The sequence below is a fragment of the Electrona antarctica genome (assembly GCF_951216825.1).
Source record: "Electrona antarctica genome assembly, chromosome: 2".
Classification (NCBI taxonomy): domain Eukaryota; kingdom Metazoa; phylum Chordata; class Actinopteri; order Myctophiformes; family Myctophidae; genus Electrona; species Electrona antarctica.
The window spans coordinates 24,530,006-24,553,819 of record NC_136807.1 but is presented as its reverse complement, the minus strand read 5'-3'; the positions used below and the strand labels follow the sequence as shown (position 1 = coordinate 24,553,819).

The 23,814-nt window shown below is 42.7% G+C and overlaps 1 protein-coding gene across 6 annotated transcripts in view; it reads left to right on the top strand.

Moving 5' to 3' along the window:
* LOC306942510 (ankyrin repeat and SAM domain-containing protein 1A) overlaps positions 1 to 23,240 on the top strand; it is a gene marked incomplete at its 3' end in the record, with an annotated part of 115,021 nt that extends 91,781 nt beyond the window's left edge. For 3 of the 6 annotated variants that reach the window (XM_079528443.1, XM_079528440.1, XM_079528444.1), the window contains 10 exons: positions 5,870 to 5,968; positions 6,465 to 6,611; positions 7,520 to 7,627; positions 9,368 to 9,529; positions 9,932 to 10,069; positions 11,044 to 11,115; positions 11,254 to 11,376; positions 12,052 to 12,189; positions 15,101 to 15,292; positions 16,256 to 17,689. In XM_079528443.1, the coding sequence (XP_079384569.1) occupies positions 5,870 to 5,968; positions 6,465 to 6,611; positions 7,520 to 7,627; positions 9,368 to 9,529; positions 9,932 to 10,069; positions 11,044 to 11,115; positions 11,254 to 11,376; positions 12,052 to 12,189; positions 15,101 to 15,292; positions 16,256 to 16,372 (1,296 nt within the window). Of the gene's footprint in view, positions 1 to 5,869; positions 5,969 to 6,464; positions 6,612 to 7,519; positions 7,628 to 9,367; positions 9,530 to 9,931; positions 10,070 to 11,043; positions 11,116 to 11,253; positions 11,377 to 12,051; positions 12,190 to 15,100; positions 15,293 to 16,255; positions 17,690 to 20,208 lie in introns of those variants that run through there. The other 3 variants (XM_079528441.1, XM_079528442.1, XM_079528445.1) reach the window with 3 other exon arrangements.
* Positions 23,241 to 23,814: the final 574 nt, after the last annotated feature.

Genomic DNA, 23,814 nt, shown 5'->3' with positions numbered 1-23,814 from the left:
GTAGTGGACAGGTAGATCCTAAAGATCACATTTGAAAATGTTTACATGTCAGTTAGTTGTAAATGAAGAGTAGTTCATTGTGTGACTCCAAACCGGATGTTGTGACGTCGTTTAGTCTTTCTGGCACTCCATCCTCAGTGTTAGATGTGGATTTGATAATGTCTCTTCAAAATCGATGTCTCCACTTATCTATGCCTTCTTAGTTTCAGTGTTATCACAGATAATAATAGCATTTCAATTATAGAAACTTGATACAAAGTCTAATCAATAACACAATATAATACAATACAGTATACGCTCTCTCTCTCTCTCTCAACGCACTGTTCGCTTGAAAATCTGCTATTTTCGGCAAGTGATATTGCATGACAGTCAGTATAGTATGACTCTGAACATCTAGTCCTATGATGACAAGGTTCATTCCAGCCATCCTGATCTCCTACAGAGTCCTTCAGGTCTTATTTTGAAAATGGATCAATAGCACCAGTGATTGCACTCAGTGTTCAGAGCTTTGAGACACAGATACAAAAAAATAGATGCCTTTTTATTGACTCCCAGAGCAGAGACAGTTATTATGAGATGAACTGCGTTCAAACCATCTTAAATTTGTACTTTACTGTAAGTAAGTACAATACTTTGAATAAATTAACTTAGTTACTCTGCGCCACTGATCCTTTGAGTGTGACGGCTGGTGACACTGTGTTGGTTGTACGTTGAAGGCCACTGTGATCCCTTTGGACATGTGGCTCAGATCAGCAGCACAGAGATGCTGCTGATCAAACAGAGTCTTCTGTCTGCAGAGCTCACCCCGAGCATAAAGGATTGATCAGAAAGCACTGATGTGCAACAATGTACTTAAGCATCATTTTATGTCCATTTTCTTCAATACTTTATACTTCTACTCCACTACATCTCCGCCACAATTCTAGCCTTTTACTTGTGACGGTATACCGTCTCTGTCGGGTGGAAACCTCATTTGTCCAAAACTGTTACTTTTCAGGATCCAAATTCAAAAGTAGCGAGACTAGCAGATCGACTAGCTCAAAACCTGTCGCTTCGTGCCGCATTTTAAGCTTGCGGATCTGCTACTTAATAACACCTTTTGATTGAGGCTGTGGTATGATCAAGTACATTTGTGTTCATTTGTGAAAATAGTTTAAAACACAAAAAGTTTAAATATGGTGATAAGAGGTTTCTGCCCGGCAGCAATGATATATGTTGGCATCGCTACTTTTACTTACGGTAAGTTGCAATAAGAAAAGAAAAAAAGTACTTCTTCTAGCATTGCTAGCCTGTCAAGGCGAGGACAATCATGTCGGGATGCTTTGGAGCAGAATGAATGTGCTTTAAGTCTTGCCTGTGTGCAGACAGAGCTTACTGAGCACAAAGGATTGTCTCAGAAAGTACTGGGCTTTAGAAGCACACAGTGTGAAGGACAGAGCAACATCACATGTTTGTTCTGTTTGTCTGAAATACTTTCAACCATTATCGTTATAGTCCGGCTTTGTTCTTTTTCTTGTTGATCATCAAACACAATAGACCAACACATAGCACATCATTTGCTGCTTATTGCATGCTGTGGGAATAAGATAATTGCTGCAATCGATACAGGCAAAAATAACATTGGGAAGGATTCATAGATTTAGCTGTGTAGTCTCTGTGGTGACGGTGGTGTTTTCTTCTAGCGTGTAAATCCATTTCAGAAGCATTAGTGGAGGAAGGAAGACTCTGGGATAAGTAAAGTCTGTGAACTTCCATTAAAGTGCCTTCATGCACATTCAGAGTTTTGTTGTGAGGTTACAACACAATCAATAAAGGCTAATCTATAGTCTTCGCGAGCCAGACTCCTGATGTACTGTAAATCAACATAATCAAAGCCTAATAGCCTATATACACGTAGCTTGCTGCTTAGGGACAGGTTGAGTTTTAAAAAGTGTACCCCTGTAGAAAATGTATGTAATGTAAAATGTATATAATTCCATGACCCTCCAGTGGGGAAAACAATGACCTTCCCCAAGTGATAAAAGAAAAAAGATGAACCCTCCCTATGGTTATCAATCACCATCGTTGAGACGCTGAATAGTCTCTCTCTCTCTCTCTCACTCTCTCTCGCTCTCTCTGAGGAGTGTGTTGATTGCTTTCAACAGTGAAACTTGTCATATTTTAAATCACGTTATTCACATGTTCTTCGCCTGTTCTATAGCCTGGCCCTGGCCCCTTGACTCACTCATGTCAACAGAATAGAATACGTAGCCTGTCAGAAACAAAATCAACCACGGTTGATTTGATTGATCACAAAGTTAGAGTGACTGTGAGTATAGGCACTTTGATGGGAAAAAGCATTGTGATGGAGAAATCACACATCCACACCCGCTGCCTGGATGTGAAGCACTATAGTTAGTTACCTCATAGTGATGGAGAAATCACACATCCACACCCGCTGCCTGGATGTGATGGAGAAATCACACATCCACGCCCGCTGCCTGGAAGTCACACATCCACGCCCGCTGCCTGGATGTGAAGCACTATAGTTAGTTACCTCATAGTGCCTGCTACATGCACTGCTGGTCGATTTGAAGAATTAAAATCCAAGGTTTGTCAATCATATTATGGTTTATGGTTTAAAGTAAACTTTAAGAAGAGATGGTCATCATAGTGATGCACAGTGAGAGCAGCTCCGCTCTGCTAATTGATCTGACATTTGCGCAACTTGACTGGCATTATGTACAGTAATTTGTTATTTGCCAGCACCTGCTCCAATAGTAGCCTACTGTATATAAACATTTGAAAACTACATGAGAACCCCAATGGGAACGAATCTATACCGAACACATTCAACACAAACGTTAATGGTCTGGGTCTGATAGTCTGACAGGGTACGTTGTGAAGGATAATAAAAGAAAATCTAAAAAATCTTGCAGTGTGTCTTAAATCTCCCTTTTGGGTCTCGACCTGAGAAGTTTGGGAACCACTGTCCTGGTTCACTGTTGGCCTACACAGCACTCTTCCCCCCTGCTACAGCTGCTGCTCCGCCTGAGGTGCAATTTGGCGGACGGGACCGGAGCTGCATTAGTCAAAGTGCATTACATAGATTTCCCCACAGAGTTGCACCATGTCAGTCAAACACACTCTGTTCACATCCCTTGAGTTCCTACAGCTAGAGGGCCTTCATTTACCTCGGGAGGGACTGGTCGAGCGCAGGGCTGAAAATGGCGATTGTTGATTTTATCCACTCAGCAGCCTTTCACTTCACTGAATATAATAATCCCATTCATCCCATTCAATCATCCTTCCATAGACAAGGTCACCGCTATAGAAGGTATAGTGTTTATGTGGAGGTTTTAAAAGATGATTGTTTTATCTTTATACGAGAGTATACAGAGGGAACAACCCGTAATAGAGCCTTGTTTCTCAAAGTGGACCCCCAAGTTAATTTATTTTTCTTTTACATAATTCTCTTATGGGGGACCCTGGCACAAAATACTTTTTCAGATGGGGGGGGTATGCGAACAAATATGTATATATATGTCAATTTGGGAGTCAATGTGGGGGTCCGTTGCTCGAAAAAGTTTGAGAACCACTGTAATAGAGGATTCTGTCCGAATCAAACCTGAGATGTTGCAGTTATTATGTGGTCATATCTGAGCTAACTGCTCAGATACTGTACTGTCCTGCATCGCCCCTGAAGTTGGATGTTCTGATATTATGCACCGCTTTTCCCCCACAACATATCTAAGAGAAAGTGCTGTGCTGTGCATTATCTTCAACCTCTAGCATTTAGTGGAACTATTTATCTACAGTATGTATGTCTTCAGGCCAATTCAATCCTCCCACTGCTTTGTGACTGCTGTTGTACTCCACTGGCTCTCCTGCCAGTGAGGAGTCCCCCCTCCGGGAGGACGTACTGTTGTACCCTACTGCTGGCTCACTGCTGGCCTGATTTGTCCTTGGCTTTTACTTTTACGCACAGAGAATTGCAGATCTTTGAGCTTGTAGATCTGCTATTTTCTGCTATATGTGTGACACCAGCATAAAATTAAGTATACATCTGCGATAATGAATGACATGGTAGCTCAGGTGCTATTAAGGTCTTTGTGATGATGGTCATGAGATGAGGCAGTACTCAAGCTAGTTTCTTGCAGTTGTACAGGCAGTGCTTTGCATCATCAAGGTTCAGAGACCTAATGGGTTGTCAGTTAATGAGGGAAATGACATTGATGGCCGCCCGTGATGTCTGCTTGCACTCAACAATGACAATGTGCTCTTGACATAAGAGCTTACATGTTCAACATGAACACCAGTGAGTGATTGGTGGCTGATCAGTTAGATTTCCTGCCGCCCTCAGCGCTACACTCAGCTATTGATAAAATGTATGCTTTTTATTATTATTTCCCTGGCCACTATATACAGCGCTGACATTGATTTATTGATCAGTTCTCCATTGCTCCTGCCTGCCACACAGCCTCGAGGGTGTGACTGACGAGAACCTTTACCCTCGACATCTAAACTACCATTGCCCGCGTGCAGGGCCTCTACAGCGGTGCCCGTTGGGCACTGGCCTGGAACGATGCAAGTTGGAAATGCATGCCCCACCCATATATTATACGTTGTTGGGCACTGGCCTACTTGGAACGATGCAAGTTGGAAATGATGTGTCCCTTTTATGCCCATATATGGAGTTCTTTGTCAGGCATGCCCAAATATGGAGGTTTTGCAGACGTCAGAATGTCCGGTCTACTATCTATCAATGAAAGGCAGAAAAAGTTTAAAAAAAAAATGAAAATGGTGCATTTCTTTAAATTTAAAAGAAGAAAAGAAAGAAAAATGACCCACTGTTTAGGAAACACTGCTTCAGCGTTCACCGTTTTCTGACTCAGGACTAAGTCAGGCGTTGGGTTTTGTGCAGTGGCAGCATCTAGAGCTGATCGATAGGAAGCAGGCTGGGATTTAATCCAAACTGGATTAGACTTCCAGTAGGAGCAACCTGCTGCGTCTGAGCTTTCTACTGGTGGACAAACAGACAGACTGCCTCTGGTGCTGCATGATTCACCCTCATCTCATTTAAAACGCTGCATACTTTGTACTTCACCTTCACCTAAATATATCTCTCTACGTCATCCTAAATATTTATAGTTATATCTGAGGATGATTATTATTTACATACTCTCTTTAAAGTACACTTACTTTGTGTGATGTTGGGTTCCTGTGTGTGTGTGTGTGTGTGTGTGTGTGTGTGTGTGTGTGTGTGTGTGTGTGTGTGTGTGTGTGTGTGTGTGTGTGTGTGTGTGTGTGTGTGTGTGTGTGTGTGTGTGTGTGTGTGTGTGTGTGTGTGTGTGTGTGTGTGTGCGCTGTATTTCAGTAATGTGACGTTGTGTTCCAGTAATGTAGTGTGTGTGACGTTGTGTTCCAGTAATGTAGTGTGTGTGACGTTGTGTTCCAGTAATGCATTGTGTGTGACGTTGTGTTCCAGTAATGCATTGTGTGACGTTGTGTTCCAGTAATGCATTGTGTGACGTTGTGTTCCAGTAATGCATTGTGTGATGTTGTGTTCCAGTAATGCATTGTGTGACGTTGTGTTCCAGTAATGCATTGTGTGACGTTGTGTTCCAGTAATGCATTGTGTGTGATGTTGTGTTCCAGTAATGCATTGTGTGTGACGTTGTGTTCCAGTAATGCATTGTGTGTGACGTTGTGTTCCAGTAATGCATTGTGTGTGACGTTGTGTTCCAGTAATGCATTGTGTGTGACGTTGTGTTCCAGTAATGCATTGTGTGACGTTGTGTTCCAGTAATGCATTGTGTGTGACGTTGTGTTCCAGTAATGCATTGTGTGACGTTGTGTTCCAGTAATGCATTGTGTGTTGTGTCTCCAGGGCTGTAACGTGATGGAGGATCAGGACCTGAGGGAGATCGGGATCACAGATCCAAGTCATCGTAGGAAGATCCTGCATGCAGCGCGCTCCCTACCCAAGGTGAGGAAACCTCTACAGTATGTCTACTGTGACAGCAGCACCCATAGGTGCTGTCTCCTCTATATATCTACTCGTATAGCACCCATAGGTGCTGTCTCCTCTATATATCTACTCGTATAGCACCCATATGATGCCACCTTGCCGCTGAAGTCACGACGGCATGACTCATCAGCATAAGGTTATGACCAGACTGGCATCCAATTAGTGTCCTATCCAGATTAGAATCACATTGGGTTTTTTTTTTATCAAGTCTCAACAGCAAAATAATGGAAAGATATTTTTTATTAATCTGTCACTTGAATCTGTCACTTGCCAAAAATCAGATTAATATCTATCACAATGTGGCATACTGTATGAACTTTTAGATTGTCTATTTCTGTTCGGCGAGAAATGACAGCGTGGACAGTTTTGTGAGCTTGTAGATCTGCTATTTTGGTTTGTGTTGGCCAAAGTACTAAGAGTGGTGTTTTAACAGTGTTTTTGTCTCCCCCTGCAGGTGAAAGGTGTGGGTTGTGACGGCAGCAGCTCCTTGTCGTCCTGGTTGGACACGCTGGGTCTCCAGGAGTATTTACATAACTTCCTGTCCAGCGGCTACCGCTCTCTGGACTGTGTGAAGAACCTGTGGGAGCTGGAGATCGTCAACGTGAGTCACTGTCCACTTTATTGTCACATCACACCATTATGCAGATGAGTGGCTGAATGTACGTTTTGTGCAAGCTCACAATATTGCATTACAGGAGTTAGAATAGAGAAGAGAGGAAAAGAACGCAGAAAGGGTCAAATAACGGGAAGACAAATGTACAATATCTAGCGCACATCATAGAGTTATATCTAAACTAGAGAGCTGCCCCGCCCCCAGCTATTCTTTTCAATGAAAGTTGCTTAGTGGCGTTTGAAGCACCTGGAAGAACGCTCTACTTCTGCATTTTCTTGATTTGGCCACCAAAATGTGGGTTAGGGTGGGGTGGCTTCAACGTTTCCCAGCCGCTCTGGGGGCCTGGCTGGCACACATAAGGTACTGTAGGCCTACATGATGAAAAAATACCCCATGTCTGCAGAGGGCAGACATGGGGTATTTAACCCATTTAGACCTGACGACGATTCTACAAATGCCTTCTAAATCCTGACAGTTAAAAAAACAAAAAACAAAACATGATTCTTTGTCAGTGGTTCTCAACCTATTTCATGTCAAGGACTCCCAGAATTTTTCTGTAATTGGCCGCGGACCCCCATCTGAAAATATGTTGTTCCAGGGACCCCTCAGAAGCAAAGATTTTAGTTAAAAACGTCGACTCTGAAAGAATATACATTCAAAGGTTTGCACCACATTTTTACGATTTAAAAAAAATAGCAGATCTACAAGCTTGAGCTTGTAGATCTGCTATTTTTCAATGGTTAAACTATAACATATGCTTAAAACACCAACAGAGGATCCCGTCCAGAATGGGTTAAAAAAAACAGCCATGGGGTATAAAATGACATCAAATAAGAGCAGGTAAGTTGTCTACCATCCGAGGTTGTTGGTTTCAATTCCTCTCTCCTCCACGGCAGGTTTTAAAGATCACCCTGCTGGGACACAGGAAACGCATCATCGCCTCGTTAGCGGAGCGGCCGTACGAGGAGCCTCCGGTCAAGCCTCCACGTTTGTCCCAGATCAGGGTGAGGAGCCTTCCTTCCGTCTTCCACACCAGAACTCCTTTCAAATTGTTGCTGTCGGGTGGAAACCTCACACCGTATGAGCAAAACTGTTGGTCTTCAGCATTCAGTAGGCAAAAGTAGCAAAGATGGCAGATGTACAAGCTCAAAGCGTGTTGTGTCACATTTTGAGCTTGTAGATCGGCTATGTTTGCTTCTTTTGTGTGACACTGTAGTATGTGTAGAAAGTAGGGTATTAATGTTCAAAAAAATAAAACATAAAAAGTTTAAATATGGACATGAGAGCTTTCTGCCCGATGACAACAAAATGCAGCTGGTCTGCTGGTTAATCACTTAAGCTCTATTTAATACTTGTCATCATCATTTTGGATCATCATGGATTTCACTATGCCACGGCAGACTTTCCGGTCCTTCAATGCCATCCCAAGTTCCTGCTTACTGATGCATGTCAGCATGTGTCCCTAGCAAAGGCATCAGGGAACGACAGTTTTATACCTCTGATCTGCTTTGAGGCAGGATTCCAGAGAAGAAGGGAAGATAAAACCTCATTGTCAGCTCTGTAGCTGTGGCCGGCAAACTTTGTTCTTCTGGATCGGACTAGTGAAGAAACACGGGGAAGGTTGCTGTGTATTAGATTAGTCGATGGGTGGCTCTTCCAAGACAGATTTTGCGCTCTCATTAGAAGGCGGGTGTAAGTGCCATCCAACTGTTTCTCTAATTTCTTTGAAAGTGTCCATGTCTCTGAGCCAGAGTAGAATCAGCTCAACGGTCGTCCTAAATGTTTTTACTTTGAACATCTTACTAAGCTGGGATGACCAGATCGTATGCATGTCATTGCAGGCTGACCAGGCCATACACTTCCTTGTTTGAAAGTTATTTTGGGAAGAAGATACATATGAACCCAAATACTTGTAGTCATCAACCTGTTTCAGAGGAGTGTTGTTAAGTGTTTTTATAATGTGGTTATTGTTGGATTTGCATATATTTACGTATTCAGTTTTTGTCTCGTAGAGATAAAGACCAACACAGTTGGAGGCCTGCTCAAGAGACTGAAGGAGAGCTTGAGGCCTTGAGCGTATTCCAATGATTGACTGATAAGCGCAATGTCATCAGCGAAGTCAGTGTCGGTTAGGTATTTAGCAGGATGACGAGAGCTTCTCCTAGGGAGATATAATGTATTTATTTATTTATTTATTTATTTATATATAATTTAATACTTGTACAGTACAGCGGTACAGTAAAAGCAACGAATTAATCATTTTTTATTTACAAAGATAAGAAAGGACTGAGGGCGATTTTTTGAGTGGTGTAAACCACTCCTACAACTGGCTTTGTTAGTCTGTGCAGAAAAAATGAGCATGGTTGCTATGTTCACCCTGTTCACCCGGGTGTGATTTCATTATTGAGTGGTGTAAACCACTCCTACAACTGGCTTTGTTAGTCTGTGCAGAAAAAATGAGCATGGTTGCTATGTTCACCCTGTTCACCCGGGTGTGATTTCATTACGTCAGACATGATTTCATTACGTCAGACAGGCTATATAAGACCTTACACCACTCAGTTCACACGGGTGTGATTTTTTCTATATACTGTAGATAGCAACAAGAACCCCCAAAAGGGGTTTTCCATCCTGAATGGTTAAAATCAACTATTGTATTTTTTTAGTTTTTTATAATTGATTCGTTAGTATTAAGTGTAACATCTTAGTATTATTAATTGTGTGATAACCCTCTACCCCTCCAGTGTCAGGACCTCCCGGGGTCTCAGAGCTCCTCTCCTCTCAGTCAGTTGGACTCCTACTCGGGGCGCTCCATGGACCCTCTGCTGCCCCCTATAGAACCCACCAGGAAAAACAATGACTACGAAATTGCCCAAAGAGTCCGCAGCGACCGACACAGATCTCACGTATGTCTCATTAATTATGATCATTTCAACATGATCACGTTGATCAGGTGCGTGTCATGAATGACGCTCCATCACCTGAGCGAGGTTGTACATGTTCCCTACTGTATGATAAAGAAATAAAAGAATAATAATCCATATTGATCGATATTTATCATAATTACAATATATATTGTAATTAAAACTTATAATTATAATATATATTGTAATTATGCTGCCAGTTTGAAAGGTATCCTGATGTCTGAAGCCTGAATAAACCTAAACTATAAGAATAATATGCATCAGACTCTGTGTGCGTAACATTGGATGAAGGATAAAAAAAATGTAATGAATGAAACTAAATGTTGTGACCCAGCAGCTGTTAGTGCGTCTGATGTCATATTTTGTGACCCCCCCCCCCAACAGGAGCGCTATGAGGAGAGGTATCGGGAACCCCGCCTGACGCTACGGCCTCCGAGCCTGGCGGCACCGTGCGCTCCGGTCCAGAACTGGCACCATCAACCCGAGAAACTCATCTTTGAATCATGCGGTTATGAAGCCAATGTAATGTACACCTCTCTCTCTCTCATGCGATAAACTGCACGATGATTAGCGAAGATAGAAGATCTACAAGCTCACGACATGTGGCATTGTGTAGCCAATTTATTTTCTCCCTGTTTGAACTTGGTTCCATTTGTACATTACATTGTATATTGATAGGCTATTTTAAAACGGCAGATCTACAAGCTTACAACGCGTCACAATGTGACTATTTTCAAAACAAACTATTTGAGTCACTGTATTAAACTACAGAGCTTATCTCCCATGGCTGAGTTTAGAGCCGCCAGGCGGTCCCCAAAACTTTGAACACTAATTTACCCCCCGAGATGCACCCCCTACCAGCACCACGGCTGAGCAACAGGAAATAATTGCATTTATGTTTTAACAGTCTGAAATTTAGCATACTAGACTACATTGTTGCCGAGGGCCACAGCTCTGTTGCAAGGTTACACTGTGCGTGCGAGTGAGCGTGCGTGCGTGTGTGCGTGCGTGATGCATTCAATGATGAGATCAAGAGAACAAATCCTTCCACCATGATACAGCTAATCTTTGTCTCAGGCGAATGCAATGAATAGAGCAATTATTAACCCATTCAAGGTCACAACTGTGCAGTGGTAGAAACCGGTAACTAAGTACTTGAGTACAATTTTCCCCAGCACAAAACATTTTCAGAGTGGTGTCCGTGGCCAAATGCATATCATTCTGGGGGTCTACCTTGGGGGTCTACCTTGGCACGGCACAGTTTGAGAACTAGAACTGCTGATTTATAATTCATTATTTTCATTTTTTCCTTCATGGAATTTCTTAGATTTGGTTGTTTTAAAATGTATTTTACTTTTTTTTTTATGTAAAAAATAATGTATGAAAAGACATGGGATTTCTACTTGAGTCGTGACCCATAAAAAATAGTCTGTGACCCACTCTTTGAGAAATAGTAGCAGTATTTCTCAATGTCTCTGTCTCCTGTGTCCTTCCAGTATCTGGGCTCTATGCTGATCAAAGACCTACGAGGTACTGAGTCCACACAGGATGCCTGTTCCAAGATGAGGGTAGGTCACACTTCTGTTCTGGGTCCGCGGCCAAATACATATAAATTAAAGGGTCCTTGACTTGAAAAGGTTTGACCGTATCTAAATAAAGTTATCATGTTCATCTAAGTGAACCAACATGTGACATGTTGTCTTTAGACACAGATGTCTCTGTTGTCCTCTGTTCTCCTCCAGAGATCCACAGAGCAGATGAGGAAGGTTCCCACCATCGTGCTGTCCATCACCTACAAGGGGGTGAAGTTCATCGACGCTGCCAACAAGGTCAGTCCACAGCTCACAATCTGTTCTTGAGAGATTACACAAAATGTAACAGAGGCTTCATTAGTATCATTGGTAACACCTGTGAATGAAGTAACGAAGAGGCTCGATTTCTTTCCAATATGGCTTCTGTGAATAATGCATATTGTACTGTATTCAGCTCTAGACGGTTTCAAACAACTCAAACGCCTCTCTGCTCTCATCTTCCCTGACTTCAGTCTCTGTCTTTCACACATCACTATGTTTCATTGCAGTCTTTAGTTTTATGTCGGCGAGTTTGAATAATTATCCTGTTAGTGTGCTGATGTTGATGCCGTCAAATAAACCAATAAAACACCTCATGGAGAGAGCGTTGCGTCTTTGAAGACGTCCCACCAATATCATTATTCACAGCTTAGGTCGTTGCTCTCAGGTGGAAACCTGAGATGTCCATAACTGTTACTTTTCAGGATTAGAATTAAAAAATAAATAGCAAAAGTAGCAGATCCACAAGCTCAAGATCTGATTCTTTTGATGCTTTTGTGCGATCAAGTAGGGCGTTGATTTGTGAAAAAACAAGTCAGAATACGGACATAAGAGGTTTCTGCCCGACAGCAACAAAATCATAGTTTACACATTACTCAGTGGAACCATATTCGTTATTGTCAAGTTACCCATGACTCCATCCCTCTGTTACAGAACATCATAGCGGAGCACGAGATCCGAAACATCTCGTGCGCGGCTCAGGACCCGGAGGATCTGTGCACGTTTGCGTACATCACCAAGGACCTGCAGACCAGCCACCACTACTGTCACGTGTTCAGCACCGTAGACGTGGTAAGAACTGGAGATCTTCTACCATTTTCCTTCCCCTTCGAGTACCGGTCCGATACCAGCGTGTAAGTAAAGAAATCTAGTGGGGTCCAGGGACATTCGGGGCAGTGTTAATTGTCTCGACTAAGACTAAAAGACTAAGATTTTGATATTTTGTCGACTAAGACAAAATCATTTCAGATGACTAAATAGGACTAAAACGAAATGGTTTGTTCAAAAGACTAAGACTATGGGGGTCCTTGACCATAAAAATATAATTAACGTGCAGCTACAAGTTATTAAAATAATAATGTAAATAGTACAGTAAGAGTTTAGTGTAGTGCAACAGCAACTGAAGCATTTAAAACTGTAAATTAAATATCATCATGTGATAAATGACGTAGCATCGGAAAGGCCATAGACCAAGGGGCCAGTGAGGCGCTCCAACGTTGAAGCTCTGGGCCCTAGTGGTAAGAGGAAGGACTGCAGGCGGACCCATGCACTGACACGTAGGACCATCACTCCCTACGTCAACCATACGTCACCCCGGACCTCAAATTTGAGGTCCGGAGGAGGTACTTCCGGCAGTCTTCCGGGTGCTTCAAAACGCCACTGAGCAACTTCATCGAAATTAATAGCTTGGGGGCGGGGCTAGTGCTCCAGTTCGGTCTCTATCCTTTATATACTCTATGGCATAGACTGGCATTACTCACACTCTTAATGCCATCATATATTGAGAAATCAATGCATATGAATGGCCTGCAGTCTGCATCACCGCTATCTCTACACCCTCTTATCTCTTGGATGTTTCATGCTTCACTGGGGACTTGTTTCCCTCTCTACTCAAAGTGCCTTTCTGTGCTCGAGATAATCCTCAAATACCTTTCACCGTCCTGCCCCGAGTTCTGATCATTAGCCTACTAATCTACCACATAACATTACAGCCATCCAGACAGCCAGGGTCAGCCCAGGCCACCGGCTAACACAAAGGCTCCATTTCCACTTGGCTCTTTCCCCAGTAGTTTATTCCTGCTACGGTCGGGCGAAAACCTCTTATCTCCATTTTTTTACTTTTGTTTTTGTAAATTAATGTCCTACTTGATCATACTACACAGTGTCACACAAAAGCATACAAAGTAGCAGATCCACACGCTCACCAAAATGCATCACTTCACGATTTGCTACTTTAACAGTTTTGGACATGTGAGGTTTCCACACGACAGAGACGATACTCTGTGTATCGCGTGTCCTCTGTGTGGCGTGTGCACTGCCGTGGTGTGACAGCCATGCAGAGGTTAATGGAGGATAACAGCCCCGAGATAGCATCAGCTATTTGAAACGGTATCGATCAGCCTGTTGCTATTGATCGAGCCTCCCCCAGACGCAGCAGTGTCAACATTCCTCTCCGCACCTCTCTTTGCGTACGCACAGACAGACATCCCAGAGCCTTAACAGAACAGAGGACAGAGTTGTGTTTTTAGTCTTTACTAAATCGTCTTTACTAAATCGCCGATTCTAAAAACGCCTCTAAATCCTAACCTAAGTTTTCTGAAAAACTTCAAATATTTATATAGCAGCATAATTATTTTGACATTTTTGAATACTGTACATACTGTACAGAACCCCAAAATGGGTTCCCGGCCTGAAGGGGTAAAACGCCAAAAGGGGTTCCCGCAAAAAGTTAGAATATGGAGATAAGAGGTTTCTGCCTGACAACAACGATATAGAGGATGGCGTAAAGACGGATTGACTGAGGAAGGACTCAAAGATAGATGTGATGTACGTGGATGCTAATCAATGAACAGAGCATGAATCAGCCAATCCACACACATTCAGAAGAGATGGCATGTTTGATCTGCTCTGTTTTTGACTCTTCATTTATTTACTCATAGCCACAGCATGGCGGGCCGGGCAGTATGACTGTATATACAGTAGTTCTATAAAGCAGTGCAGAATTGTATCTATAAACTATGAATAAAGGTTAAGGTTAATTGCTCTTGATCTAAAGCTCCTGCTCTGGTCTGTTCCCAGGGTTAGTGCAGGGGTCTTCTTTAAGCTGTGAAGCTACAGTACATGATGTTAGCATCACTGTTCCTGTGTTCCACATGAAGTTCAGTGGCACTGTCTGCTGGTGATTCACAGAAAACTGGATGCTGGAACTGTGCTGTTAAACAACGCCTTGTGAGCTTATACTGTAGATCTGCTATTTTAGTCTATTGAAACAAAAGTAGCTTCATAAAAATGCATTTAAAACCAAGAATTGGCTTAAAATAGACAATTTTGGTTAAAGTTGACTATGTGTGAGCTTTCAGTATAGAGGTTATTTTGGACATTGCCTTTTTTTTTTTTTTTTTTTTTTTTTTACACCTTTGTCTCCCCAATTTAGTCGTTATGCCAATTAATTCCTCCCCACACACATGTCTGTGTGTTGTCACTGCTGTTGTATCCTACTGACTCACCAGCCAGTGAGGAGCCCCCACCGGGAGGACGTAGAGCCTTAATTTTTCCTACTCCTCCCACCCAACACTCCCTGCTGACAGGCTCCGCCCCCAGCCTGATATGCAAGAGGCAAAGCACCACAATACCAAGCCCCCAGTGCAGCTCTCCAACGTTGAAGCACTGGGCCCTAGTGGTAAGAGGTGGGATTGCAGGCGGACCCTTGGAGTTATGACTAGGAAACCCCGTGCAGCTGGGGTTTAACATTGAGCGCCCGTTTGCACTTCCGCATTTTGGCCACCACATTTTGGTGCCCAAATCGAAAAAAATGCGGAAGTAGACGGTTCTTCCGGGTGCTTCAAAACGCCACTGAGCAACTTCCACTGAATTGAATAGAGGGTGGGGGGGGGGCTATCGCTCCGGTTTAGTCTCTATCCTTTTAATACTCTATGCACAATACTGATGAGAACTACATTCTCCTCTTCCTCCATGTTGCCAGAACCTGACCTATGAGATCATCCTGACACTGGGACAGGCGTTTGAGGTGGCCTATCAGCTGGCTCTGCAGGCCCAGAGGACCAAGCAGCAGCAGAGCCTCCCGGCGGTACCAGGCTCCTCGGACCTCATGGAGAGCAGGTCCGGTCGGCCCACACCCAGGCCCAGAGGCAGCGGCAGCGGACGCAAGTCAGGGGTGAGTTGGGCTTTAAGTGGAGTTGATATGCACACCGTGAGCGCCGCTGTAAAATAAATCCTCTACACCAGTGGTTCTCAACCAGTGATCCTTGACGAGGTTCCAGGTGGTCCCCAGATAAATGAGTTGGTAACCAAATGGACCCTTATAGATCTTTATTGCATTACTCTTGATTCTTGAGAGGGTAAAACAGTTAAATTATTGTTAAACATCTGCATTACGTAATTTACAAGACCACACACAAGACTTTTTCATCAACGTTTGTCTATTATCTCCTATGGTACCAACATCAATACCGCGTCTGAGAGGCTAAATCTATTCAAATGGTGAGCATGGCTCAAATACTGAATGAATAATGGACCTTGATATGAAAAGGGTTGAAAACCACCGCTCTACACATTTGTGTGTGACATTAATATTGGAAGTGAAGTTAGAACGTGTACTGTAGAACTTCATGTTGCATTTGACTTGAGAGCCCTCTTGTGGCGTATCAAAGTATTGTCTTAATGTTAATTTGTTAATTTATTATGTTCTTTACCGACTGTTATAACGAGAATCAGAATTTTACTTTTTAAAAGAACTGCATTAAAAATGTTGTGCGCAAACTTGATTTAATGAACATCGTGTGTGTGTGTGTGTGTGTGTGTGTGTGTGTGTGTGTGTGTGTGTGTGTGTGTGTGTGTGTGTGTGTGTGTGTGTGTGTGTGTGTGTGTGTGTGTGTGTGTGTGTGTGTGTGTGTGTGTGTGTGTGTGTGTGTGTGTTGAATCGATGAGTTCAATTGACTGTTGCACCTCTAGATGTGAGGCTTGCATGTGTACTATTATGTACTACATGAGTATAAATGTAAATGTTTCTCCTCTGTGTGTCGTTCAGGGGGACGTGGTAATGTAAATGTGTCTCCTCTGTGTGTCAGTGCAGGGGGACGTGGTAATGTAAATGTGTCTCCTCTGTGTGTCGCTGCAGGGGGACGTGGTGGACCAGGAGACAGACGGTCAGTCTCAGGGCAGCGCCACGTGGCTGGCCGATCCCAAGGACTCCAAACGCACTATCAGCACTAAGTATGAAACCACCATATTCTGATGACTGGAACTCTCTGCTACCTTCTCACCTTCCTGATGGGCCTCCCTGAGCTCCCACCGTCCTGTCCTGTCCTGTCCTGTCCTCTCCTTCTCTTCCTGCTGTGTGCCTTTTACTGCGGACACTCTGGGTCGATGTCCCCCCTGTCCTGTCGTTAGGTGCCAATTGATTCCTCCCCACACACATTTCCGTGTGTCGTCACTGCTGTCCTACTGACTCACCTACCAGTGAAGGAGCCCCCACCGGGAGGACGTAGCGCCTCTGTCCTACTCCTCCCGCCCAACACTCCCCGCTGACGGGCTCCACCCCCAGCACGTGCAGTGACAAATATCACCCTTCCCGCCCGGCTTCCTTCCCACCAAGACGGGCCATTTGTGTTTGTAGACGCTCGATAAAGCACCATGGATTTACCGGTAACTACAACTTCACCGGCTCATTTGGCAGTTTTTATGGCACTGTAGCTTGAAAATACAACATTTGGATGTTCCGTCTTCATTGTTCATGGTGCATTGCGCTACTTAACCATTGTTACCTCCTGTCTCACAAACTCAATACTGATAGTTTACACCTGCAAGACCATTGCTCGGCCACGCCCCCAAATCTCTGTGAGCTCTGTTAGATAGTAGTCTGTACAATAACACACTGTAAACCATAGATGACAATAATAATGTGGAACAACCCACATGAACTTTGTTTCCTGGATACCAAATCCATCAATAAAAAAGGGGTTTTGTCTCCTATCAACATGAGAGACTTTGGATGAAACCGGCATCTAGTGTCCTCTGGCTGGAATGTCCCCAGACTGACATACTGACAGACTAGATTGGAGATCTGGACCCTCTCCTTCACTGGTGTGATTGAACTACCAACACAACACTCTTCCTTCAAAGTTAACCGTGTAGGCTCTATGCACTGCAGCCATTTTGGAAATAACTTGGGCCTCTTCCTACTGTGTTACTGATGATAGTAATTGAGGCTCTGTTCCATTCATGGTCAAATGGAGTCAGGGTGCTGCTATTGTGCATGTTGGCTCACTGGAAACACCGTGCTACACCAGTGGGCCTCAAAGTGTCCTTGAGTGAGTTCCAAATGGCCCGCACATACAGGTGTGTAACTCTGAGAGTGTACAAATGGAACCAAATGGACCTGTAAGGGTCCATTTGGTTCCATTTGTACACTCAGAGTTATGGGGGTCCTTGAAATAAAATAAATAAATAAATACAAACTTTGAGAACCATTGTGCCACAATAAATGGAACAGAGCCTTAAACAGAATAATTGCTATGACCTGTGAAGGTAGTAGGGAGGGGCCTGTGCATAGAGCCTATTCCCTGCTGACCTGTGAAGGTAGTAGGGAGGGGCCTGTGCATAGAGCCTATTCCCTGCTGACCTGTGAAGGTAGTAGGGAGGGGCCTGTGCATAGAGCCTATGACCTGTGAAGGTAGTAGGGAGGGGCCTGTGCATAGAGCCTATTCCCTGCTGACCGGTTCATCCAATGGGGAGGGGCCTGTGCATAGAGCCTATTCCCTGCTGACCGGTTCATCCAATCCCAGGATGGTCCGTCCCCTCCCCGTCCTCCACTGTGTTCATGTGACTGACTCACATTTAGTCAAACGTTCTTCTTCTTCTGGTGCTTTTTCCCCCCTGTTCTATTCCGTTAGGCGATGGCCACTCTGAGAGGGTTTTTTTCCCGTTCCAATCTCTGGACTTCCTAAAAAATAGGACTACACCGTAGCAGAGAATCCACCGCAAGACCTGTAGCCCGAACGGGCGGAGGAAAAAAAGAATGAAAAAAAGAAACGATGCCGTTGCTCTATGCATCAGCTGGACATCAATCATCAATACAGGGAAAACGCCAAAAAACGTGAACCAGGCCCAAACTGTAAAAACACAGAAGTCCCCCTGCTGGCTGGCTACAGTTGACAGAGGATTCATAGCGTGTGGGAAGGCATAATACTCGCTGTTCTTCACTGGCCTCTCCGTACTAAGTCAAGCTGCCAAAGCGGGCGCTAATGGTCACGCCTGGGATTCAAACCCAGATTTCCCACAAAGGAATGGACACTAAGCGCAAAACATCTTAAAGACTAGCCTAAAATACACAGGCCTAAGATATCTCCCTCCTTGGCCGGGAGAGGGTTTTTGCTCATCAGGCAGAGGCTCTGAGCCACGACCACTACAGTAAGATTCTACCACTGTGATACCAGTCTGTTTGGAGCTAATGATATTAGCATCACATCTTTGTTTGGAGCTAATGATGTTAGCATCACTGAGGGAATAGAATTGACCATATTCCTATGGTGGCCATTTTGCATTTTTTTTGTGTCTCTGCTATAATATACTGTAGAAGACAAACATTTTACAGTTTTTAAAAGCATTTAAAAAATAGTTGATCTAGATCATGATCATGATCAAACTATACTATAAGATATGGTCAACATTGGCCAAATTGTCAAATAGTCAATCTATGAAAGAGCAAAGATATTGAAAATAGCCAATCTACAAGCTTGTAGATCTGTTAATATTCACAATATTTATCTGTGGAACCAAGTCAAACAAAATGTAACGCCTTCTCAGTCCTTCTCAGTTCAAATATATGATTTCTTTGGGGTTCGCTGCCTGAAACGTTTGAGAATCACTGCTCAGAGCAAAATGGCCGCCATGTTTATATGGTCAACGGTGCACAAATAATCTGGAGGTCCTTGGAAAGCAGACTGAGCTCCTCTGTGGCTGTCTGTCAGAGAAGCGAACACCTTGAATCGTCCTGCAGTGTACTGTACTGTCAGCGGAGTGGTATATAATCGTCCTGCAGTGTACTGTACTGTCAGCGGAGTGATATATAATCTTTGCATCTTCTCTTTCATTTCTCTTCTTACTTTTTCTTCCCACAACAAATGCCTTGTGTGTGTGTGCATCGTTATTATCAAAGCCTTTTTGTTGACCTCTACCAAGGCAATATTTAACTTATGGCAGTTAAGTTATGGCAGTTAAGTTAAATATTACCTGCTGGGAAAAAATAACAAAAAGAAAACAAACAAAAAACATCACTTTGGCATTCATGGCCGTTTTGTTCAACCAGTTTGTGTATGAAGCATTTGGTAAGACTTTATATTAAGGTTGGGTCTATATTTCTAATGTATCGTAGTGAATTATAATACATTTATTGTTTATCGCTTGTTATGAATGTTTACAATTACACTTTCCGATCACGTGATCGGAAGTCGGCCCTGACTTCCGCTCACGTGATCGGATCGGGACAACCCTAATTATAATGCAATTATAAGGCATTATAAGACTCGTTATAAATGTTTATAATTATGTACGACAACCTATAAATATAACGTAATTTTCAAAGAATCGGAAACGGATCATCGGGAGTAAAAACAAACCTGATCGGGACATCCCTAGTATCAATATTATATCCATATCATGATATTAGACTGGATATTGTACTACTGTCATATTGCATAAGCGTTCTCTAAAAATATAAATACCGGATCGGGAAAAATCTGTATCTACTATCTACAGATACTCAAATGATCGAAATCGGATCGGAAGCAAAAAAAACCTGATCGGGACATCCCTAATTATAATGCATTATAAATGCAATTCTAATGCATTATAGACCTGACCTTTAACCCATTAAGACCAGGACAGAATCTGTGTCATTTTAGATTTTAGCGTTTAGCGTGAAAAATCTTGAAAGTGCGAGAACTACTTTAGAAGGCATTTGTGGAATCGGCCTCATGTTTTAATGGGTTAAGTAAAGTGTTACCAAGTGTTTCTTTTTTAACTCCATGGTCTGTGTGCCTGTGTGTCTGTGTGCCTCCTCTCCCCCTGTAGCTGAGCGACACTGTGGCCAAAACAAAAACAAAAAACTCCCAGCGCTGTGAGAGGACAGGGCGGCCATGATGGTCACCTACTGTACGCATCATCATGTCACATGACCACGAGGAAGGATGCAGAGCTCTGGAGACCTCTGCTGGTCTCTGTCCTGTCCTGCATCGTATCTAGTCCATCCATCTTAAACACTCTCTCTCACACGCACGCACGCACACACACACACGTTTGTATTGCTATACTTGTGTGGGTATCAAATTCTTAGGATGGTAATTTTCTAAATGCCTTTTTCCGAGCTTTTTTTGGTTACTGTTTTTAACCTTGAGTTTTATTCAGTTTCATGCCGGTGTCATGCAACGAAAATAGCACAGGGGCTGTTGTATCATTGCACGACACCAGTGCACGACTGCAGGTACGTATGGATCAGGCATAACTCTAACCCTTAACCCCTTGAACTCTAAATACACGCGAGCACACGCACGCACACACACACCTTTTTCAGCTTCCATGCCACTGCAAACAATGTGATGATCAATGTTCAACAATGCAGACATCTAGTGTCTTTTTAAAGGATTCATTAGTTGTTTTGTTTTGTTGTTTTTGCATGAGTGTGTCATGCAACTATAGTATGTATCCATTCCATGAGACAGTGATTATTGCCTCTTAACAGTTCCACAGTATGTGTCAGAAAGGGGTTTTCTTTTCTCGTACCCGACACTAAAACTCACGTTTTATATTCTGTCCGATGGAAGATATCGTCTCTGTCTGCTGGAAACCTCATTATGTCCACAACTGTTACCTTTCAGAAGTGAGCTTGTGCATTTGCTACTTCCGTGTGATGCTGTGGCGTCATCAAGTAGGGTGTTAATCTACAAAGAAAACAACACAAAAGTTAGAATTTGAAGATGAGAGGTTTCTGCCCGACAGCAACGATAAAGCAGCCTCGGCTGGCTTCATTATAATCTCTGGTACTACAAACATGATAAAGCATCTCTTTAATCCGCATTTTACAACTGTGATGGTCAGTGTGGGTTGTTAATGAGGGCTGATCGGGAGGGAGGGGGGCCACAGAAATGTGACACTACACAGAGACCACTTTTGGTGGGGTTTTTTTTATTTGATTTTTGAAAATGTTGTTTTCTTGTATGTTTTAATTTGTTTTAAATGCTGGAATTGAATCAGGTGTAGGATTAACTAATTCTCTTCCTTCACCAAAACTACTTCATTTTTGTTGTGTGCAGTTAATCTCTAGACCGATGATGTACTTGCCAAACCTGCTATGCAGGCCAATCAGATTATAGTAGATTTTCTTTTTTAGCTGCTGAGCTAATAGAACACAGCATGATTCTATATATCTACCAGTATGTTGACATTTATGCCTGAGTTTTATACTTCCTCCCACGATGGACTCGCGTGCCCCGAAAATAGCCGATCTACAAGCTGTCTTGTTAGGTAATCACAGTAGGTAAAGGGGGGAGTTGTTCATTCAGAGAAATGGCATATTACGGCTTCACCCAGCAGAAGGCTGCTCAGATGGCTCTTTAGAGTCCCCCTATCCTGGGACATCACTCAGAAGTTCTGAATAATGTCAATATAGGCTCTGCACAGCAGCCATATTGGAAAGAAATGGGGCCTCTTCTTAACTTACTTCACAGGCGTTACCAATGATACTAATAAAGGTTCTGTTATGTTTAGTGTAGCAGAGTTACACATCCGTAAGGGGCCATTTGGAACCCCCTCAGGGAACCATGATGGTCCCTGGACCATACTTTGAGACCTACTGGTGTAGCAGAGTGTTTCCAGTGAGCCAACATGCACAATATCAGCACCCTGACTCTGTTTGACCAGAATGGAACAGAGTCTTATTAGTATTGTTGGTAACGAGCAAGGAAGAGGCCCAATTTCTTTCCAATATGGATGCTGTACATAGAGCCTAAGTTATATCACCTCCCAACATCGAAAGGAGAGCATGTGTTGTTCCTTACGCACGGATTCTATTTCCGTCTAGTTCTGGGCTACCAGTTGGCTTGTTAGTTTGTAGATCTGCTATATCTTCGGCGTACGACGAGGTATTAATCGGGCTTTAGTGGTACTCTTTTAGTCAGCTGATGATGTGTATGTGGGTACATAGTCTGGTCATTACGATGAGAACTCTTGTTTAATTATGGTACATTTTATGGGGTCAGTATGGTATAACTCTATAAGGGCAGTGGTTCTCAGGCCTTTGTTTTCTGGATCAGGTCCCACCTTCGAAAATCTCGGTCCACCCATCTGACCACTTAACATGGGTGGACCCTGCGTCCATACTCCATTTTGAGAGCTACGTTCTGGGCTTGCATCAATGTAACTTTAAGTTCCTATTTATCGTTTCCACGATCACAACTAAAATTCACGTTTATTTTTATTTTTTTATTACGTGAGTATTGTTTTTCTTTTTACATTGATGTTAGATTATCATACAAATATTATTATTTTTTGACAATTATTTGGGGGCCGAACAGGACGGTTGAGAATCGCTGCTCTACGGTACACTGTCAGCTCATTGGTGTCGGTTTTGCACCTTCAGCCATCCTGGTCCCATCCGGCGTTTGCACATTGCTAAGCATGGGGGGTAGAGGTACTTAACTGGGACGAATCTGATGATGATGATGATGATGATATGATGATGAGAATATTGAAACTGTATATGAATCTAGCAGTCTGTATTTTGATACTTGAATGAGTTTTGCTTTTATAGATATCTATATATATGTATATGTATGTATGTACGTATGTTTTTTTTGGGGTGGGGTCACATTTGTGGAGAGAGAAAAAGACTTGTATGTCTTATAAAGTTTGACATATCATTATTAAAATACCCTGTGATAAAAAAAAGAAACAATGGACTGAGGATATACGACTCAGAATAGGGACCTCACAACAGATTAAAAAAAGAAAAAGAAGAAAAAAAGATTGTAAATAATCTTGGGCTTCCAGTCTTTTTTTATGATTATTTTTCATAATTGTACAACTAATAAATGCCACAATTAGAATGATTGCTTATTGTGATTCTTCATCAGATTTATTCTACTATGGAATAAATCACTTCCAACCTGTTGTCCCCATTTTGTACATGTCTTTAATATATACAGTAGGTGAGACTATTCACTATTGTTTTTAAAGAATTTACAAACTTTCAGAAATTCTTGGCTAATAAAAGAGCTGAGAATATCTGGTCTAAACATGTAACTGTGACCACTAGAGGGCACTATAGCTACAGATTTTTGAGGGGCAGCCCCTCCTATACACAGGTTTAATGTTTGTCTTTAGTTCAATGTTTGTTTTGTAAACGCCATTAACAATGAAGGGAAAATGTACTTCATAATGTGCCTCATTACGTCATATTGTCTCTTTATTGTTAATGGCGTTTAATGTTTGTGTTGGCACCGTTTGTTTTACATCAACATTACATCACCTAATCAACATGAGTTAGACCTTAATATATTAGCGCCCCTCACTTCACACGGGTGTGATTTTTTTGATTAGATAAACATATTTTTGAGCGGTGCCATTACGTAGCTATGTGTGTCCCTATACGTGTCCGAGCACGGAAAGCTGCAACACGGTAAC